The 22556-nt window shown below is 42.6% G+C and overlaps 2 protein-coding genes across 2 annotated transcripts; both read right to left on the bottom strand.

Moving 5' to 3' along the window:
• Positions 1 to 726: 726 nt before the first annotated feature.
• Positions 727 to 6794, bottom strand: LOC119725541 (oleosin-B4-like). The gene is made up of 4 exons (XM_038196972.1): positions 6564 to 6794; positions 3265 to 3435; positions 2533 to 2794; positions 727 to 1873 (listed from the first exon to the last, which is right to left on the bottom strand). The coding sequence occupies exons 1-4, from the start codon at positions 6645 to 6647 to the stop codon at positions 1836 to 1838; spliced, it is 555 nt and encodes a 184-aa protein (XP_038052900.1). The 5' UTR covers positions 6648 to 6794; the 3' UTR covers positions 727 to 1835.
• Positions 6795 to 11084: 4290 nt separating this feature from the next.
• LOC119725540 lies at positions 11085 to 18220 on the bottom strand. The gene is made up of 4 exons (XM_038196971.1): positions 18042 to 18220; positions 16163 to 16281; positions 12468 to 12755; positions 11085 to 11383 (listed from the first exon to the last, which is right to left on the bottom strand). Exons 1-4 carry the CDS (start codon positions 18085 to 18087, stop codon positions 11141 to 11143), a joined length of 696 nt encoding a protein of 231 aa, XP_038052899.1. The 5' UTR covers positions 18088 to 18220; the 3' UTR covers positions 11085 to 11140.
• Between the last annotated feature and the right edge of the window lie 4336 nt (positions 18221 to 22556).

Below are 22556 nucleotides of genomic sequence, written 5' to 3'. Positions count from 1 at the left end.
GTATGGAGCTTGCCCAAAAAGTGGTGCGGCGACGCGGCTTTTTTTTTTTTTTACCTGATTGTTTTGCTTCAAATGTCGGCTGATGACTGCAAATGGTGCCCGACTAAACTTAGTGCATTATATCGGAGTCCAGAGAGGCCACATAAAGCTTATTCTCGACCATAACCCAATCTAAAAACACGTTAAAATTGTGCAGCAGCAAGATTCCAGTCAAACCAGTGAGTTTGGCGGTTTTGAGACATCATCTTTCATTGAAAAAAAAACTTTTTCATTTTGCCGACGCGGATGGCTACGGCGACGCGCGCGCATACCAGAAACCGGAGACTTTTTTGTTTGGCCTTAGAGAATTGCTCAGAAAAAGGGAAAGGGGTATTTTTGGATGGTGGGGGTGTTTCAAGGTGTAAATTAAAACCATAAAACACAAAATGGAGGTCCTAAATTACAACAAAAGACGGCTTTTTAATATGTCTAATATTTTTCAGGAACTGTATTCGCTAAAAAAAGATTGATATTGTTTACTTCCCTTTGGGATAGTGGAGGGGGTGTTTGGTTAGGACATGGACTGGGCTAAGGGTTAACCCCTTCTCCCATCGTATATCGCACCGCGTCTTTTAACCAACAATTTCTTGAACTCGAGAGCTATACAACAAACACAGTTGAGGGTTTAGATAAAACAAAAAGACGAACAGTTGAGTTAGAGAATTAATTGAGGTTCCCTCTGGAATGTGTAGTTTTTCTTGATTATTTTATTGACTATAAGTCATCTAGGCCCCAAATAAAAATTACAAAACTGTAATTAAAGTAATCTTGAACCGATAAATTCCATAATATAACATCTGCTGTCAAATAAGCACCTGTGATTTTTTTTAATAACTTGATACAATTTCAGATGAAAACTTTGTCGATTTTAACGACCTAAATAATCAAGAGTTATAAAACTACAATTTCCGATATTTTTTTATTTCAGAGCGAGTATTAAATAAAGATTTATGCAATAAAGATTTATGTATGACGTAGCTATATCTGCATAGTGTCGATCCTACTTCACTCTACCTGTAGAGTTTAAAGTACCTTTCGATCAGTAAAAACGTCAAATATCATTTAAAAATACCAAAAAGAAACATTTGAAGAAAAAAAAATTTAATGGCACTGACAGACATCACTCTGGTAGCTGGTATTGGCCACGTCAATATGCTAACAATGTTGCATTTACTGATACAAAGTGGTAAGCACTACGAACATCCTTCATTGACATTAATGGTATTTAATGACACGCCATCTCAGAATCGTTTTTTTTTTCATCTGAGCTTTTCCGGTTACGGTTGTCGAGATTCAAGTAAATTTGTTGAGTTGCTGATCAAAAAGAGGCTTGGCATGTCATATATTTGCTTGAATTACGCAATCGCTGCATCGCTGACTGACACCAATGAGCTGAGATGGGTCATTCTATAGCCTACATTTATGGTACAAAGTGTGACATTCATCCTGTCCCTATTACCTAGGTAATTTGCAATTTGTCATTTAAGTTTCACTAAGAATGACTTCAAACGATAGGTCGATTGCTATTCATAATCACTCTTGGAGAACGATGGATTAAGGACTGCATCCGCAATTACTATTAACTGTCAGGTGTAACAGGTAAAAGGTTACTGGACATGTTCCAGAATTTGTTTTAAAAATCAAAGTTCAAAACTGCACTTTATACATATTTTTTTTCTTTTGAAATGGACTTCAAATAGCTGGACACACAACACTTCAAAATATTTTGCAGGGCAGATCCACCTTACGAAGCTGTTGCTGATGCCTACCAGCCGTAGAGGGCGCTGGTTCGGTCACTACGGACGGCCGTCGGGAAAGTGATCACCCTCGTTCCCTAAAAGAAAAAGGAAAATGCGACATCTTAATGCAGTAGCCTGAAAGATAAACATTTCGAAGTATAAATTATTTACTCCCGCGTATCACAGAAACACAAACACCAGACCTGTGACTCCAGACGCGAGGAATTATTAGGCCCTTTTTGGGCGAATGAGGGCGCTGTATCTGACGTCATGCTGTAATAAAAACGTGAACAACTGACGTTCAGTTATGGCCAAGTTCGCGCAAGGACTATAGTTGACCAATGGTTAACTAACGTTTGCCCGAACTCTGTCTAGTCGACGATGGTTGACTACGCTAGTCGACTATTTGGAACCAGCCTACTGGGGTTGGTTGCTTCGCTGGTAACCAATAGCCGCGCGCATCCATAACGCTAGCAGAGAGTCAGGATCCAGAAGTTTTGCGATGACATTTTGACCAGCGTTTGACTAGTCGACTAGAGACGTTCGCACATTGCTATCAGTGCGCAGGCGTAAGGTACGTCACAAATCAACCACTAGTCGACTAATGGTCCTTGCCCGAACTTGGCCCTGATGGCCATACAATTAAAACTTTTTTACAATCCATAGTTGTTAGATTGAAGTAAATGTTACTAAACTATTCCAACGAACCAAAACGTCTCTTCTGTTTGTGGCCATACAAATCACGATCACGTACCTGGGTACCGGTGTCCGCCGCCATCTTCTTCGCCTCCATGACCACCGTTGTTACCGTCATCCCCACCACCGTGACCATGGCCTCCGTGGTCACCATCGTCCCCACCACCGTGACCATGGCCTCCGTGGTCACCATCGTGCCCACCACCATGGCCTCCGTGTCCGCCGTGAGTCCAGTTGCCGTGCGGCCCGTGGGATCCCCCGCCGTGGTGTGGTCCATCACCGTGGGATCCACCGCCGCTGTGAGATCCCTCATCCTGGTGCTGGCAACAGAAATGGTTGCATTGGAAATATTGAACTCGTTGGCAAGGTACAACTCCAGTCCATCATAAGTCCGGCTAAAGTATAATTCACAAGTCCAGTCACGAGTCCAGTCACAAGTCCAGTCACAAGTCCAGTCAAAAGTCCAGTCACTTGAAGTCCAGTCACAAGTCCAGTCACATGCCCAGTCACAAGTCCAGTAACACGTCCAGTCACAAGTTCAGTCAAGTCCAGTTCAAGTCCAGTCCAAGTCCAGTCAAAAGTCCAGTCACAAGTCCAGTCACAAGTCCAGTCACGGGTCCAGTCCAAGTCCATCAAAAGTCCAGTCAATTAGGAGGAGGAATTGAATTAAAATCTCATTTTGTGTTTGACATTTCAAGTTTCTGACCGGGGAGTTTCGATGGGAAGGCGGGCGTGCCCCTATACCCCCTTACGCCATTGACCCCGTCCCCTCCCAGAAGACAATGCTCACCGTGTCATCCCAGTTGAAGCAGTCCTCCCAGGATTTGTGACGGCTCAGGAAGACCCCCAGCAGAGTGGCCCCGACGACGAGGAGAATAACCACGCTGATTACGGAGATGCAGACCACCGTCTTGGAGCAACAGCGACCTCTCTTGACGGCAACAGGGGCATAGGGCTTGGCCTAGAACCAAAACAGGTGATTAAAAAAATGCACCAACTTGGGGGGGGGGGGATCGCCACACCTCCTCCACAGCGAGTTTGTTACTTTCCCAGCATTGAATAATGCCGGTGTCATTATGAAAATCGGACTCATATGAAAATCGGACACTTTTTCCCTTTTATTGGTTAAACCATCTCACGTGACCGGTCCCCTCCTAATTATCTATGCATGAGCATGCGCAATATCACCAATGAGTCCGTATTTCATAAAACCTAAATTCATGCTACACCGGTACCCAGTTTAACACCTGGGTTGAGAGGAGTAATTGTAGTAATGCACCTTACTCAAGGGCACAAGACGCATGGCCACGGCCCCCAATGAGTATGGCCCAATCGCTAACGAAAGGGCACTCCGTTCCTGTGAACACAGGTTCGTCCCCTTTACTTTAACTTGAATATTAAAGTACGCTGAGCTCTCTGGTCTTTGGGAGAATTGCAGCTCGAAAATTTTGACCAGCCCGACGGACCAACACACCTAAGACATTAGGCGAAAGTGTGTAAGCCGTTTCGGTGTTTTGCAAAAAAGGGAGATTTTTGTAAAAGAATACGTTTTATAACGTCCTTACTAATTTTCTCAGTTGCTATGCTCATATCAACATAGTAACCAAGGCCACAAAATGCTAGCAAGGAATTTATGTTGTTATTTCTGGCGAAAACATTGGAGGAGCTCATCAAAGTCTGTAACAATAATATGTATTTCTCTATATAGACAATTTTCTTTAGTCAGATCTGTATGCACAATGTTTAAACTTTTTCTAATATTACTATTTAATGTCATATTTTGTTTTGTTTTTTAACTCGGTAGGCCTTTAACTTTTTTTAAATGTATTTTTTTTAAAATGTAAATCACGTGCAATTCAGCTGTGGCTGCCATTCGTAATTTGTTAATAAACCCATGTTGAAATGAAATCAGCCAAATATTTCATGTACTATATTATTATTATTTTTTTTCTTGCCTAATTTGTCAGTAAAGCTGGTGTACAAGCCGCATACAAAATTAATACATAAAACAGTGACGACATAATATGTGACTGACATAAAACTGTATTAGTTCATTGTTTGCTTACTGCAGGTTTGGTTATTTACGTACCCCGACGGCCCTTTTGTGTCCATGGTTGACCTTTTGTCAACAAAGCCTGACATCTGGTACCGCTCCGTGCCACAATAAAAAATTAACATCCGCGATAATGATTAACTTGATGCTTTGTGCCTACGATTTTTCATTGTACACAATGGTGAGTGTGCGATTTATTCGTGCCAAGTTTTTTGGGCTCGCATTTACCTAAATATCACAGAGCAAAACTCCGCAAAAAAATTGGACGTTAAGGGAAGAATTCAAAATACAACAGGCGGTAGAGGGTTAACGCCTATAGTCATCCTTAAAACCCCGTAAAAATCTTGTCAGCATTCGAGGTAAATCTTGAGTTGCCTCTTGCTTAATTTGTATTTCCCCCCAACAGTTCCCTTGAAATAGATAAGAAGTTTGGTCATCAAATGGATCTCAAATGATTGCTGTGTTAGCAACTTCATTCGTCCATCTGTTTCTTTGCGTTTTGGTAATTGTTTAAAACGAACAACTCGAGTAACTTACAGCGGTTGAATCGAATTTGTACAGGTGGCTTACAGATGCTAACGCCAAGTTCATGACAACGAAGGCGAACATTACATTACAAACGACGACACAACATTATATTGGCTTCAAAAACAAAACAACCAACAGAAGTAAAAAAGGTATGATGGACAAGCAGACACAAAAGCACACTGACCACGGTGACTGCTCTCTGTTCCGACACCCCTATGTTCCGACAACCCCCATAGCATAAGATTGTGTAACTCCCGGTTAAGGTTAGGGTAGGGTGCACCGTTAGGGTTAGGGTTAGGGTTAGGGTTAGACTTACGGTTATAGGGAAAGGATTAACATCGCTATTGGGGAACATAGGTATTGGGGAACATAGGTATGCACCCGTCGGAACACAACTGTGTCGGAACATATATACAGGGTGTTTCAATAAAAAGGAAACCCAACTTTGAAGAACCAGTATGGACAGACTAAATGTTTACTGGCTATAAAACTGGTATCATCTGAAAGTGTAGGCCTAATCTCTATGCTTTTCAATGATACCTTGTTTACATTTCCAGGGACATGCATCACTGAGCGCCACTGTCATGAGATTTTGATGCAAAATTGCAGTTGGTTCACTTTCATGTCAAACACAACAGGCAAATGGTGTGCATGAGAATAAGTATTCAAGAAGAAGACACGAGTGCATAAAAAGAAACCAAAAAAAAACAAGTCGGGTTGGTTTCAAAATTGGATTTTATTATTTGCCATGGTTTTCTCGTTTTGACCAAGCCACGTTCAAAACAATGTGCCATTTTCCCAAGGATTAACATTCAATCAAGCCATTTCACATACATTTCGGTAACAATAGGCACACCCTGCCCAGTGTTTTTTTTTTAATGAAAGTGAACCAACTGCATTTTTGCATCCAGTTTTCAAGACAATGATGCTCAGTGACGCATGACTCAGAAAACCTAAACGCGGTATCATTGAAATACACAGAGATGACGCTTTGAGATGATACCAGTTTTATAGCCAGTAAACATATCGTCTGTCCATACTCATTCTTTGAAGTTGGGTTTCCTTTTTATTGAAACACCCTGTATATATGTTCTGACACAGTTGTGTTCCGACGGGTGCATACCTATGTTCCCCAATACCGATGTTAATCCTTTCCCTAACCCCTTCTTTGAAGTTGGGTTTCCTTTTTTTGAAACACCCTGTAGATGTGTAACCCTAAACACATGAAGAACTCAATATACAGCTAACTCTGGTATCATCTTATAAAACCGAACGATAACCTATAATGGAATATCATTAAAACCAGATTGTTCGGTAAACATGACTGTGAAGACACCGGGAGAGACAGTGACATGGAATCGGACAGGCGAGACATACACAGAAACCTCGTCAGATTGGACTAAAAGAAAACTTGCACCCATCCTGGCTACGATTGGGATCTGCTGGGGGTGTAGGTTTGACGGTTTTCTTTTTGAAATCAAATTTGCCGAGAATGTGGGCTTACTCACCGGGATCGGAACCTCGACGCTGTCGGGTGACTTCTTCACCTGGTCCCCCTTTTGCCCGTCAACGTTTACGGACAATTGCACCATCTTCGGACCCCTTGTTTACTATCGGTAATTTCCTAAAAACAATTCCACTTTTCAAACCCAGACAGAACCTGGAACAAGTACGTACGGCCCAGTGTGAATAAATTTACGTTATGACAGCAGGTCGACTGTGCAGTATTTTGAGTCTCGATCTCTTAGTCTGGTGTCCACCCCATTCCAATCTTCGCTACTGACCGGCGGGTTGCCAGACGAACTCGGAACCGAACTTTGATTCTGTTTAATCAGCAATTGGGTCTGTAAATATTGTGTGATAAATATGCATAATGATATCGCGTTTTCAATTTGTGGAGCTGATAATCACAAAAGCCATTAAAAGTGAGTGCAAAGAAGAGGACTTGAAACTTGTTTTTTTAGTGCAGGGGTCATAAATATGACAACAATCGACACTGCTATGGCAACGTCTTTTTGTCTATATTGACTGTGGTCGTCCGTGCCGGGCCCCGAAATATTTGTTTCCCAAATGAGATTGGACGATATCAAAAGAGGGCGCGCTCTCTCTCTCTCTCTGCATTATGCATATTAATGCTCTCTGTGGCTTCAGAGAATTAGGCCGTGTCCGAAACGGGCTTCCAGAGCTACGGCTACGTCTATTGTCAGCGCGTCCCCGCGTATTTTCAATGGGCGCAGACCTAGACCAAGCTCTAGACAACTGATTCGGTTGTATATTAAACAAGGATTCATAAATACCTCAGACAGTTTAGCCATTCCTATTGGTCGAGAGCCCGTCACGTGGCCGGTATTAAACGGATGATAAAGACATGGCTAGCTGGTCTTAAACACTTTTCCAGTGTCACAATAAAATGTGGACTCCTAAAAATCCAGTGCCTCTTATCGTTTCATTGGTTGAACGTTCACAATCCTCACGTAGGCATGCGCAACACTACCAGGGAGTTAGAATTTTATAGTTCTAAATTCAAAACGCAACGCGCCAGGTGCGTTCTGCGCGACATCGCGTAGAACATGATACGCGCGCGTCAATCTCCATAAAAGGGTTGTTTTCATCCTACTCGCCAGCTGAACACTCCATTATTTTGCAGGAGGGATGTTTCAAAAAGCATAAAGTGAATTTTTTGAACAAAATCGGGATGTTTTGAACGAATTATATGATTTTTTTTTACCGAAAAGGTATTTATGAATGGGAATAAATATGTACTCCGTCGGTATTTATCACTCTGTTTAATACCACTTAGAGTCTGGGTGCTGATAATTACCCTCGCCTCCGGCTCGGGTAATTATCAGCACCCAGACTCTAAGTGGTATTAAACAGAGTGATAAAAACCTCCGGAGCACACATTTATTCCCTTAATAATGGTGTTTAAATCACCGACGATTGGCAGCTGATTCGTGGACTGGTTGGAAGTAGTCCTGACTTCTAATCGGGTGACCCGAGTTCGAATCCCAGTGAGCGTTTTTCACTTCTTCTCATTTTACCTTTGAAATAACTAAAGTGAGGAAGGAACATTCCTCACAAGACGTAAAGCCTATCTTGGGTTTGTGTTGTGGAGAACAAGGCATTTAATAGACAATCAAGTAATGGACCAATCAGAAGATGGGAAACGGATATTAGGGGAAAAAAATTCGCTGCCGGGCCAGAAAAATACCCAAACTTTCTGGAATTAAATATCTGCATTGAGTCACTATATAGCCTATAATGGACCGATCCAGTAAGCCCCGCCCACTGCGCACGTGGGCAAATTACCACGTGCTCCTCTCCAATGCCACACTGCATTCTCCTGCCGCGCGCATCATACGCGCGTGCACGCATGTCGGACTTCTGTGCACGCACGTCGGACATAAATCACGGCTGTGATTGGTCAGTACACCATGGGGCGGTGCTTACTGGATCGGTCCCTTATGTCGTTGTGGTTTTCTTAGAAGTTTTTAGGAACTGGCAGGAGCTTTTATGCGTCACTTGGTGGTCAGTCAGTCTGTCTGTTTGTCTGTCCTTGAAAATTCACCAAACGTATGGTGTTCCATATTTGCCATCGGCGTCGTTTCTTTTCGGCGTCGCCTTTTTAAACTCTGGCAGGGATCCTTTTGATCGATTTTATGCAAGACTTTAAAGTAAGGCATCAGGTGCTAGCCCATATCTTGTTTCTGTCTGCATACGTTGTAAGCTTGTACTAACAACGAATGTATAGAGTCAGTATTGGCTAGTACCTGACGTCTCCAACATGTTACTCCATATACAATCATGCAGGGACCAGCCTGTTGGCCACAAGAAATGAAACATGTTTTCTTTTAATTACGTATTCAGGGGCGGATCCAGGAATTTGTGCAGGGGGGGGGGGGGTGTTTTCATCATAAAATTAATGCCAGGTTTTTGTTGTTCGGACACTTAATTGGCTCTTCAAAATCAATGCAGGTGGGGGTGGTTTCAGTGGTGGCGCTGTTCAAATCCGACGATTATTAATACTATAGTACAGGGCGGTGTATCTCCCCGTTGCCCCCCCCCCCCCCGCCCCCCCCCCCCTCCCCCCGATCGCGACTGGTATCGAACACAAATTCATGCAGTGTAGTTCGATACTTATATTGATTCTGCTGGTTTTCTATTTCATGAACTGCAGAAATATGGACTACTTGAAATTGGATGAAATCAGGCAAACTCAGCTGCCGGATTCTTACGCCTCACTGCTTTCTTATTTTGTTCATGCGTGCATGAATCTGCATAATTAGTGAACTGGTCTATTGTCTGAGCCTGAAAGCCCATTGAGGGCGCTGTCGGAGTTGAACGGGGCACGCCTTTCAAAACCAGGGCATTGGAAGGATTCAGATTAAATACAACGAAAAAAGCCTCCAACTTGATTTTTTTTTAAACTTCTTTTATTATTTATCTACATGTACAACTGCTTTTTACGATAGTTATTATGTCATCAATATTTTGTAACCAAATGTACATCAGAAGTTGGGACAGTTATTATAACTAGTATAATCACGCCTACTTCAAGAGCCCATGTAATGCATTTTTTTTTTAATGTAGTCCTTGTGAATGCACAGGTGTGTATCATTTAACCTCATTTTTCAATTTTCATTTGGCAATTTCAAATTAACAGCATTTTGGTGCCTTTTGGTTTTTATGCTTATGCGAATATGCTTTGTATATTCTTGATCAAAAGTGTGATATCATTTCAGGCAGAAACCTTAACCCTAAATTAGGCCGGGGCGGAATGCGCGCTCCCCCTCCCCCCTTTCACCTCCCCCCCCCCCCGCGATACCCTTGCAAAAAAAACTGTTTTCGCGACTCGAGCTGTCCGGATTTTTTAGCCTCGAGTTTAACGCATCTTTTGACATCAGCCTCAATTTTGCAGAGAGCGTCATATACATTTTAAGGTTCTTATTAAGCAAATTTTATGCCGTCCTGTCGAATTCTACATAATGAAAAAAGAAGTTAGAGGAATATATTTACAATGTGATTATGTTTACATTATGCTAGGTAAATTCTGGGTCATTTTTTTTTACTTTTCTTTAAAACTTTTTAAAAATGTATGGCACAATAAAAAAAATATATATAGGTTTTGCAGGTTATATTAGGTTACTTTACAAATAAAATAGACTCCCAAGAAGAAAACGGCCTAAATGTTTAGAAAAAAGGTTTAAAGGTTTTCAAGTTTTTGCTGTGAGGCCTCTTAAAGACATCACATTTCATAGGAGTCCAAATTACATATCACACATGAATAAAAATCGTGTGTGCGCACATGCGCAGAGGGACATACAATTCAGCCGGCCCACAACTTGCATGCCGTGTAGGGTTAAAGGGAAGATACAATATTTGCAAATATAAAAAACCGAAATGATCAAATTATCACGAAATACCTCACCGGATTGTTAGGGAATGCAGTCTAAAGCATCTTGTAAAATCGTGGCTCCTGGTGTGCTGACATTTTCAAGAAAAACTGTTTTTTTTTTCCAACGCTGGTCGGCCAACCAGTGTTGGAGAAAATTTTTTTTTTTTTCTTCAAGAAATGCTTCTGTTTTTATTGCACACTTTCTCCGCAATTGATTACACACCACACCTGTGAAGGGGTACAAGCCAGCTAGACTCATTCTCTGACCTTCAAATTACCCAACGTCCATAAATTGCAACGTTTCATAGTCAGTGGGTTCAAGGAACCAGACTACAAGAACATGACTGGTTTCTTTGTTTTCCAGCATCTACAAGCCCAAAACGTGAAACAAGTCATAACAATATTTGCCATAACATAACTAATCCTCCCAAACCATTCATCTCTGAAAATTGCAGTTTAACAATAATATGCACTTAGAAAGCAGGAGGTCTTGGGTTCGAGTCCCACCCGAGTGATTTTTCCAACTTTCACTCGGGAGGTAACACACTGAGTATACAGTGTTTAAAAAACGTCGGTGAAGGGCAAAACCTAATTTGATTTAACAATATTTGCTATGACATACTTATTACTAATCCTCCAAATCCATTTATTTCGGAAAATTGCAGCAAAAGCGATTGTTGTACATTCCCTTTAACGCAATGTTAGGTATAAAAGACATGTGGAGAGGACCGCCAAATTGATCTTGATCGAGGTAGCTTGGCTGGTAGGTGTCGTAGAGGGCGCCCCAAGCTCCCCGTTGCACAGGTTATCGGAGCAGCAGGTCGTGCACTGACCTGTGACGTCACAGCCCGGCACACAGGCCCCCGTGCCACCGGCGTCGGAGAAGCACTGGCGGGTAATAATCTCGGCTCCGCGAATCGACAGTGTCGTCACCTGTATAGCGATTATCAAAACGAAAGACACACTATAACTTGAGTGTTCAAAACCACGGTATTAAGCTGATTGTTCACATTGAAGAGAGCGAAGAATATACCTTTATCATGCTGCCCGACATTTCAGTCATGTTTCCTGTATCAATAACAGTACTGAATAATGATTTGTTTTGTGCAAAGAGGAACCAGACTATTTTTTCCTTCCAGCCTCGCTTTGGTTTCGTTGATTTGAATGGGAAATCTCCAAATAGCCACAATATGATAATGGTCTATAATGGTCTGAGTATCTCCCGTTGTCCAACGTAACGGAGCCCTCTCCATATCCGTCTGATAATTATTATCTGAGCAATGCAAATTTTATGCGACCCAGCGCGCCGGCCTATAGGAGTCGACTTTAGAAATCGTGACGTCATCTCGATCAGAAATGTGAACTAAGCTATTGGCCAAAAATAATTGGTTCTCATTTTTTTTTTAATACTACGACGGCCGGGTTTCCTATGACCTGATTATCATACAATGCGCCCGCTGACATTTCGTCAGAATCTCGAGGGCAACACGCAGTTTTGTTTTGAGTAATTAATCCTCGAACCTGCCATCATAAATCTTTGCTGTGCAGAGGTCTAAAGACAAGGAATGTGCCGCATACTAGCACAGATAAATCATGCAGTCTCGACCAACGCTTTAAACTCAACCAAAAAAGAGAACCTCCCCCCTTCCAATACTTGTTTGTCTAACTCAAAAACTACTGAGCACCTCTCGCTCAAATAACGACTGATCAGTAGGCCTACAGAAATTCCTTAACAATCCAGCCGTACTCTATTTGGCCCCAAAACAATGATAATGTGTACAAAGTTATGCAATTTATGACGAATGATACCGAAAACTGCACTTTTGTATACGTGCAAGTTGTGGTTCACACTCAACTTTTATGGCTGGATTGCTAAGGAATGTATGTATTGATAAGTCGTAATTTGAGCAAGATGTGCCCAGTACTTTTTGAGTTAGATAAAAAAAAAGTCTTAAGGGGGGACTTTCTTTTTTGGTTGACTGAGTGTATTAAATTAATCTTATTAATTAAAACTCACCCCGCACACTCCGTCACATGGAAGCGTGGCAACGCTTCCATTTTTCGGGTCAAGACAAGTCGGGCTCCACGCCGTGCTGTCCGAGCGGTACGTACACAGGTAGCAGTGCAGGATGTCTGCAACGCCGTCCGCAATGGATCTGTTGTTACAGAGGTCGCCTTCGCAAGAGTAGCTACACACTCCCTTCTCGCCGGCCGCCCCAGCGTTCGTAACGCAGCCGGGACTGTTGCCCCCCTCGCGCGGGTTGCAGGTTCGAATAAACTGACCTCTGTCGTAGTTCGCCAAAACCTGCATAGGTTATTAAGGATTACGAATGGATGCTTTTGAGACACCTGGTGATGTTCAAAATGACGCAAATAATAGAAAAAGGACCGGTGTCTTTGCTGCCACCATCTCAAACGTTTCCCATTATAGGGTGAAAAAAGGCACAATGTAAAAAAGGCGCCACCAAAGCTTTCGCACGTTTACACGATGTTACCATTCCATTTCCCCTTTTATTTTTTAAATTCGGGCGATTCACAATGCAGTGCGCCACGAAGAGTTTTACGTGGACATGGGCGTCGCGAGGGGGGGGGGGGGGAAGGGGGGGCACTTGTGCCCCCCGTGGAAAAGCAAAAAAAAAAAAAAAAAAAAAGGAAGAAAAAGAAAAGAAAAAAAGAAAAGAAAAAGAGGCGCGAAGACAAAGTGGTGTAAATTTAATGAGTGGGGGGGGGGGGGGGGGGGGGGGGAATGTCCCTGCACCCCTCTAAAACTGATAAATCGAGAATGTGTTGAGAAATACAAGCATTTTTTGGCAAATTTTTTTTTTGCCCCCCTCTAGAAAAATTCCTGGCGACGCCCATGTACATGGAGAGTCAATTTTTTTAAGTTTACGGTCGTCAAAACATGGCCCTGAACGAGTGTCCGTTACTTGAGCTAATATGTTATAGATTTGGGCATAGCGTTCTGCCACCTTACAAAAAACACCATATTGATAAAAAGAAAAGAAAGGAGCACACGTATACTCGAATTACACGTTTACGAAACTACTGGCTGGGAAAAACTAACAATTTCAAATGTCCCGCGCTGCGAATTTCTCGACCATCTCCCACAATGCACTGGGAAAAATGAACTCTCCGTGGCAAATTCTTGGTGGCGCACTGCATTGTGAATCGCCCGAATTAAAGCATAACGTAAATTTACCAAATTGCTTCAATAGTTGTGTTCCCCCCCCCCCCAAGTGTTTGCACCCCAAAATGGCGTCAATATATACAGCCCACTCTTTGCCAAAAGATTATAGCCATTTTTTTTTTAACATCAATGGTAAAAAAAAATGCTGTCTGGAAACTAAAATCCAGTCAGCTTTGTAACGATAACATTTTGTGAGGTGCTCTGCCAAATAAGACAATACTGGGCACAGACCTTAGAGGAGAGAAATGCAAAAAGTCAAATGGGGATGAATTTTTTTTTATCGATACTTGTAATCTTGGATACAATGTCTACTGCACATATTTTAAAGAAATAGTAAAATATTGTTGAAACATTTTTTTAAGGAAAAACAATTGGCATCTTTTTGGATACTCTAAATGCCTTTTTTATCAAATGAAAAGTTTGGGGCCCAAACGCGCAAAAGATCACTGTGTGTGTGAGACAGCTCCACAGCTTGTCCAATTGACCTTGCAATTTGCATACCACACGCAACACGCAGGCCAGCCTACCACATAGGATCCTCCATTCTCGAAAGGTACATCGTGCACACTGAGGGACGTCCTTCCGTATACACCACATACATCTAGCAACAAGGGCGGATCCAGGGGGGGGGGGGCAAAGGGGGCCATGGCCCCCCCCCAAAAAAAAAACGAAATCAATTTTTTTTATTTTTTTTATGTGACATCGCAATAACGGCAGGCAATGAGTACACCACCATCTTTTCCTCAAAAAAAAACAAACATTGGTTAAAGTGGTCAGAAATTGCCTCAGATCGCACCACAGAGCATCTAGAATCCAAACATTTTTCGGGACCCTTAAGCGGGCCCCGAACCCCCACGCCGTAATTTCTTTGACCCACTTTTTGGGGGAACCAAAATTTTTTTTGGCCCCCCCCCCAAAAAAAAATTGTGTTCTGGATCCGCCCTAAGTTGTCTAGCAAGCAGCCTTTGTCTAACTTTTTTGACATTTCAACGATCCGTTCACATATATTTTGTCGCAAACCACGAGTGTTTCAAACACATAAAATATGCATAAAATGACATTGTTAAATGAACAACTTACAAGAAAACAAACTGGACTTTAATAGGCAAACATCGTTATACTAACTCAGTGCCAATGGCAAGTATAAGTGCATTAAGTAAAGCTTCAGCAAGTCCCTGAACATTTGTCACAAAAGTGAACATTGAGGCCTAGAAAATACACGTCAAACTTAAACGAAATTAGTGGTCATCATGTGCATGTAGCCATGTAACATAGAGCTGTATAATACAGCTCTATGACATGTACACGTATGTACATACTGCATGATGATCCACGGCAATATGGTAATACCCCCCCCCCCCCCCCCCCCCCCAAGTCAGTGGAACGGCCCAACACAACAATGCGGGCTTAGGTCACGTACACTCACAAGACTGACCTCTGCAACAAATCCAGTCTTTGGGGGAAAACTTTGACGAACAAATGATCAGTGGTTTCTTCACTAATAAAATCGAGCTTAATATGAATGGAAAGAAAATTTCATCTTCTTTACAAAACCGCTACACCCAGTATGCTCTGACATTGGGTTCTTGAGATACGATGAGATAAACAACCGAAGGTCTCTCACAAACTGTCATTTTCTGTTCCGCTCCATAGACAATTGCCTCATACCCCACATTTTCAACAACAAAAAATGATCAGTGGTTTTTCTGCTTTTCCAAGCCAGAAAAAAATAGACTTAAAGCCAGAAGAATGAATGTTCATAATCTGCAACCCCCAGATTTGTGCGACCGTCCGTTCTGAAGATACAAGGAATTTAGTGTAAAAAATGGGCTATCTTTGTGGTCATTTCCCACGTTAAAGCTTGTGTGGACATTTCCGGTTGAGCAGATGCGCGCTACTTTTCATTATATTACACTGTTTTTTACTTTTTTGACATGTCAAAATGATGTGAATTTTAAGAAGCTATAGCTTGCCAATGGAATGTTCGATTGAGGTGCAACAAACAGTATTGCAAGGAGACTTTTATTCTCTTTCATAACACCTTTCTCATTTTAACCTCTGCTCAGTTATGTCTCATTTTGCCAGAACGCCTCACATTTTGTTTTTCGTCAACGGCTGCAGTGAACGGATCTCTACCGTGGTTTAAAGTAATTTCATGGGTTCAAAGATCGGCATATAAAACAGGCTGGCTGACTGAGGCCTGTCATCAATGATTAAGTGGGTCAAAAAAATTACGGCGTGGGGTTCGGGGCCCGCTCAAAAGGGCCCCGAAAAATTTTTGGATTCTAGATGCTCTGTGGTGCGATCTGAGGCAATTTCTGACCACTTTAACCAATGTTTTTTTGAGGAAAAAATGGTGGTGTACTCATTGCCTGCCTTTATTGCGATGTCACATAAAAAAAAAATGGTTTCGTTTGGGGGAGGGGGGAATGCCCCCTTTGCCCCCCCCCCCGGATCCGCCCTTGGGTGTACGTGTACACACAGTACAAAAATGATATAGATAAAAGTTATAAATTTCAACTCACTATGCACACGCTGCCATTGGAGCACGTCTCAGTGTTTGCGCTGGAGCTGTCGAACGGATCCGCACAGTCGCTGTTTTCAGAGCCTACGCATGAATAACAATCTAGGCCGACACATGCACCTGTGAAAAAGAACCAATCGTGCAACTAATAATATGATCATTGCTATCCGGTTTTTTCGCGGTAACGAAATTGCTAATATTAACGTATAGGGTGCACAACTGTCCGGCTGAATTTTAACTTAGTCACGGCTGCTATACATATAGCGCCTTGAGAACCAATACTGGTGGATACGTGCGTGCACTTAATAAATACGCGTTGTGTGTTGTGTGTTGTTGGTTTGTTGGTAAATTTGTTGTTGTTGTGTATCTGCTGTATCAGCGTGCGCACCACATCGCTGGCCACAGCCTACCCGTACCCATACCCTGCTGGCTCCACACCCACACACGACGAAAACACCCACACACACACACACAAGTTTACGTTACATACCAAGTATGGACTTTCCATTGCTTTCGTGTAGTAAAGAAAAACCAGTGAAAAAAAATCATTTTTCTCAAACTGTGAAAACTCTTTCAACCCAATTGTTTTTTCTATGATTCCCTTTAGTGTTTCTCTTCATTCTGCTACCGATAAACCTAACCCAAAAATGCCTCTAAACCTGTTTTCCAGAAATTGGGAAACACTGTGTGGACTTGCCCAAGTCCGCACAGTGTCTCCTCTACCTGGTTTATGTGGACATCTTTTGTTCGGAAGTCCACACAGTGAATGTAATGCCTGTACACCCCCCCCCCCCCACACACACACGAAGCTCGCAGATACCGTACATAGGCCTACATCCGGTTCGTTAGTAAATACGTCATACTGACGCCCATTGGATGACTAAGTTGCGTTATAGTTTCCGGTTCCAATGTTCCAGTGCTGCTTAATGGACCGATCCAGTTAGCACCGCCCAATGGTGTTCAGACCAATCACAGCCGTGATTTATGTCCGACATGCGTGCACGCGCGTATGATGCGCGCGGCAGGAAAATGCAGTGTGGCATTGGATCATGGAGAGGAGCATGTGTTAATTTGCCCAGTGCGCATTGGGCGGGGCTTACTAGATCGGTCCATTACCATTGGGCGTGGTTTAAAATGAACTGACGTCACACTAACGAACCGGATACACTTTATTGTGCGCGCACATGCACTGCCCCTATGTGACAGTCCCAGCCCGTGTACAATTGGAATTGCGAGTTAGCCACGCCCCTTAAACAACCTTATGGAATTTGTGTACATGTACACCAATTTTTTATGTTTCAGATTTTGCGCGTTCCGCGTCCATTTGTATATCATGTAATTGGACAATTGTTCACAAGCTGCGTTGACGCGATTCTAACGCGATTCTAACGCGATTCTATATAGCGCGATAGGTCAATGATTGGGTGGACATCATATACACACGTGATGTCGGATGCAGGGGCTGTGCCTCTCCGCCGGCTCACACGGGGTTTGTTTATGGTGTAAATCGAGGACACACATGACGTGTGGAGCGTCATCGAGTAATCGCGGACAGTCGACAGGAGTCAAATCGAGGACGACCTCGATCAGAAAACGCGTACAAAATCAAATTCGAGTACAAACAATGGAATGAAGAAGAGAAACAGAAAGAAATCCACGATTCACACCATAAGCAAACGTGCTGGGGGAAGTGCGTGTACAAATTATGTACATTGCATATATAGTACTCTGAAAAAAATTCCATTGCAGCAGCCCTTTAAACAAGAAAAGGAAAAAACTATGGCGTTTCTTGAGTCATTTAATTCTTTTGATGGATCGTACGAATGCTGGAAGAAAAAAACAAGGGAAAGGAAGAAGAAAATAAAATTCGATACACTTACCGATGATGGTACAGGCAAACAGCAAACAAAAAAAGAAACCCTTCATTTTTTTTTACAAGGTTGTATGGTTGCATCTACAAGTTGAAAGAAGGAAACAGTTTTATTCGAACACAAACTAAAATGTGAGCCGGGTTTATACAAAACAACTCCAGCAATGAGATGCTCTTACAAGTTTGCCCCAGTTTATATAGACGCACACCCGGATGTATATTCCCGGGTGGTTATCACGATGGGTGTACGTGTGCTTCCGCCTTGTTCAATTTGATTGGCATTTTCATGAGCCTTCGTAATAGAGGTTATTATTATCTCCACTGTTGTGAGTCATAATGTACAAGGATTTTCCCGCACTCTTTTTCGAAGTTATTCGTTCTTTTGTTTGTCTTCTTGTGTTTGCCGCGGCTGTGACCTACACGTAGCCGTTTTTTAAGCTAAACAAGTATCGGAGTTACGGAAACGAATTTAGGACATGACCGAAAATATTTTTAGGCCCACTACTTCGCCCGGGTGGATTACTATTTCGCCCGGGCGGATTACTATTTCGCCCGGGCGGATTACTATTTCGCCCGGGCAGACTACTAATTCGCCAGGGCAGATTACTAATTCTCCCGGCCGGGCAGACTACTAATTCGCCCGGGCGAATTGGTAATCCGTCCGGGCGAAATAGTAATTTGCCTGGGTGAATTAGTAATCCGCCCGGGCGAAATAGTAAACCGCCCGGGCGACATAGTAATTCGCCCGGGCGAATTAGTAATCCGCATGGGCGAAATAATAATTCGCCCGGGCGAATTAGTAATCTGCACAGGCGAAATAGTAATCCGCCCGGGCGAAATAGAGGGCCGGATTTTTTTTTTGGTCATGTCCTAAATACACTTCCGTAGTACGGAGTTCAATCAAGGTCTAAAATTCCAGAATTCCTCCACGGACATCACGTAGCTTTCACTCCAATAGAACGTGCAGCAGTTACAAGTTTAGTAATAAGCAAGTCCTGTAATTCTATAGCTAGATATTTGTTGTGTGTGTGTGTGTGTGTGTGGGGGGGGGGGGGGGGGGGGGGGGGGGTGTCAGTGTAAAGAGTTTGGCCCTGTTGCCCCTGTAGACAGGTTGCTAACTACGGAGCTCTGGAAGTGCCATCCGACTTGTTCAGATACTGACTTATTTCATCTCGGGATGACGACAAAATGCAGGCAAGATGACGACATCCTGAGATAATTTGTTGGGGGATGACGACATCCTCAAAGTAGGATGACGACATATCGTCATAATTTAATATGGCATGACGACATCCTTAAAATTGGATGACGACATCTTAAGACAATCTCTTCTGGCGTGATCGATGACATACTGGGATAGTTTGTTAGGGGATGATGACATCCTGAAAATAGGATGACGACATCCCGAGATAATTTATGATGGGATGACGACATCCTGAAAATGGGATGACGACATCCTGAGATAATTTATTATGGGATGACGACATTCTAAAAAAGAATGACGACATCCCGGGATAATTTATTAGGATATGACGACATCGTGAAAGTAGGATGAGGACATCCTGAGATATTACGGGGTGCATTGAATCCATCTTGGAAACGCACAGACATCATGACCTCTCATCATCAAATGAATACCGTGTATATATAATACAGGGATAGAGTAAATTGTTTACAAGCCACACGTCCTGTGCGTTTTGAAGATGGCTTCAATGCACCCTGTGATAAATTGTCATGATGTCGTCACCCAGCTTCCAGGATGGCGTCATCCCATAACAAACTATCTGAGGATGTTGTCATCCTACTTTCAGAATGTCGTCATCCCATAATAAATTATATCAGGATGTCGTCATCCTATTTTCAGAATGTCGTCATGCCCTGATAAACTATCTCAGGATGTCGTCTTCCTCATTTTAGGATGTCGTCATCCCCTAATTATTTATCTCAGGATGTCGTTATCCTACTTTTAGGATGTCGTCATGCCATAATAGATTATATCAAGATATCGTAATGCTATTTCAGGATGTTGTCGTCCCATAATAAATTATCTCGAGATGTCGTCATCCTACTTTCAGGATGTCGCCATCCCCTAATAAATCATCTCAGGTACCGGATGGCGTCATCTTGTCTGTATTATGTTGTCATCCTGAGATAAAATAAGTCAGTATCTGAACAAGTCGGATGGCACTTTCAGAGCTCAGTAGCTAACGTATCAAAACATTAATGTGTCACTGTCCGTTGAGGATTTCTAGACATTTTGGGTTTCACAGCTAAGGCAATGCAGTGTTGAACAAAACAATTTACGCGACAACCTTTTACACATCATTATATCCGAGTTCTTTTCGCTAGATTGTTTTTTTTCCCCGATAATAATTATAAGTGATTTTAAAAGCCGCCCCAACAGCATGGCTTGAGTGTTTTGGACTGGGTATCTGTGGCACTAGACCACTACCAAAATGACTCCTTATTTCGAGAGCAGTTTTTTGACCAGAAAAAAATGGGGCAACAACTCATAGAGGGAGTTGATTTTGTGAACTCCTTTTTTTTTGGAAAATCGGAGATGAAACAATCTGACCTTTTGCGTCATTTTAAGTGTTTTATGAATGAAATCATTTGTTAGTTTATTAGGTCACCAATCTTTGCAAACTATTATTTTTTTAATATTTCAATAAACAAAACTTGTTGTGTATTGAATTTTGGTATGATCAGTTTACCCGCTTTAACACCCGTCTGTGATTTTTTTTTTTATGCAATTGTGACGCCTACAGGATAGACACAGTGGACCTTTACAAGTTTCATGACTGATGAAAGTATACTTTCTGTATTCTGCCACTGGCGAAAAGTGATGAAAGTATACTTTCTGTATTCTGCAACTGGCGAAAAGTGTCATGATTTCTGCTGGATTTGAGGATCCTGTATGTACTACCAAGGGCGGATCCAGAACACAATTTTTGGGGGGCCAAAAATGTTTTGGTCCCCCCAAAAAGTGGGTCCAAAAAAATTACGGCGTGGGGTTCGGGGCCCGCTTAAGGGCCCCGACTTTTTTTTGGATTCTAGATGCTCTGTGGTGCGATCTGAGGCAATTTCTGACCACTTTAACCAATGTTTTTTTGAGGAAAAGATGGTGGTGTACTCATTGCCTGCCTTTATTGCGATGTCACATAAAAAAAAAAATGGCCCCTTTTGCCCCCCCCCCCCCCGCTGGATCCGCCCTTGTGTACTACATGTACACGTACTGCACGCATCACCTTGAATTGGGCTATTACCCTACGTGTAAATAACCTCCGCGCGTGGCAGTTCGTACACACAAAAGAGACTTTATTGTTGACAAGCATTCGTCCATGAAAACAAGCCAACAGTATAGAAGCATTTGCTACCTGTTTTCGAGTAAATGGTCGTACATAGTACGACCCATTATCTCAACCGTTGTGAGTTAAATATTAGGGTTCTTTAGGCGAATGCGACAAGGCAAAGCGGAGGTGAAATTCCCCAGGTAGTTTCCCGCACTCTTCCCGAAGTCATTCTTTTGTTTGTCTTCTTTTGTTTGCCGCGGCTGTACCAACACGTAGTCGGTTTTTTTTTATAGCTAAACAACGTATGTTCAAGGACTAAAATTCCAGAATTCCTCCACGGACGTCACGTAGCTTTATCTCCAATAGAACGTGCAGAAGTAACAAGTTTACAGTAGGTGCGGCGGGAACATGACTGCTGCCTCGGAGATCATACGGAATCGGTCCTGGCAACCAGACACTTCACTTGGCATCAATTAAACTGCTTTTTTTTACAGGCGTAATTCACAGAAAAATACATTATCTCAACCGTTGTGAGTTAAATATTATAGTTCTTTCGGCGAATGCGACAAGGCAAAGCGGTGGTGAAATTCCCCGGGTTTTTTCCCGCACTCTTCCCGAAGTCATTCTTTTGTTTGTCTTCTTTTGTTTGCCGCGGCTGTACCAACACGTAGTCGGTTTTTTTTTTATAGCTAAACAACGTATGTTCAAGGACTAAAATTCCAGAATTCCTCCACGGACGTCACGTAGCTTTATCTCCAATAGAACGTGCAGAAGTAACAAGTTTACAGTAGGTGCGGCGGGAACATGACTGCTGCCTCGGAGATCATACGGAATCGGTCCTGGCAACCAGACACTTCACTTGGCATCAATTAAACTGCTTTTTTTACAGGCGTAATTCACAGAAAAATGCATTATCTCAACCGTTGTGAGTTAAATCATGGAGGAATAAGATATTATAGTTCTTTCGGCGAATGCGACAAGGCAAAGCGGTGGTGAAATTCCCCGGTATTTTCCCGCACTCTTCCCGAAGTCATTCTTTTGTTTGTCTTCTTTTGTTTGCCGCGGCTGTACCTACACGTAGTCGTTTTTAAAGCTTAACAACGTAGGTTCAAGGTCTAAAATTCCAGAATTCCTCCACGGACGTCACGTAGCTTTATCTCCAATAGAACGTGCAGAAGTAACAAGTTTACAGTAGGTGCGGCGGGAACATGACTGCTGCCTCGGAGATCATA

Source organism: Patiria miniata, unplaced genomic scaffold (genome assembly GCF_015706575.1).
Source record: "Patiria miniata isolate m_02_andy unplaced genomic scaffold, ASM1570657v1 HiC_scaffold_19, whole genome shotgun sequence".
In the NCBI taxonomy this organism is placed as follows: Eukaryota; Metazoa; Echinodermata; class Asteroidea; order Valvatida; family Asterinidae; genus Patiria; species Patiria miniata.
The sequence above is the reverse complement of the archived record's forward strand: the minus strand, read 5'-3'. Positions and strand labels throughout refer to the sequence as shown.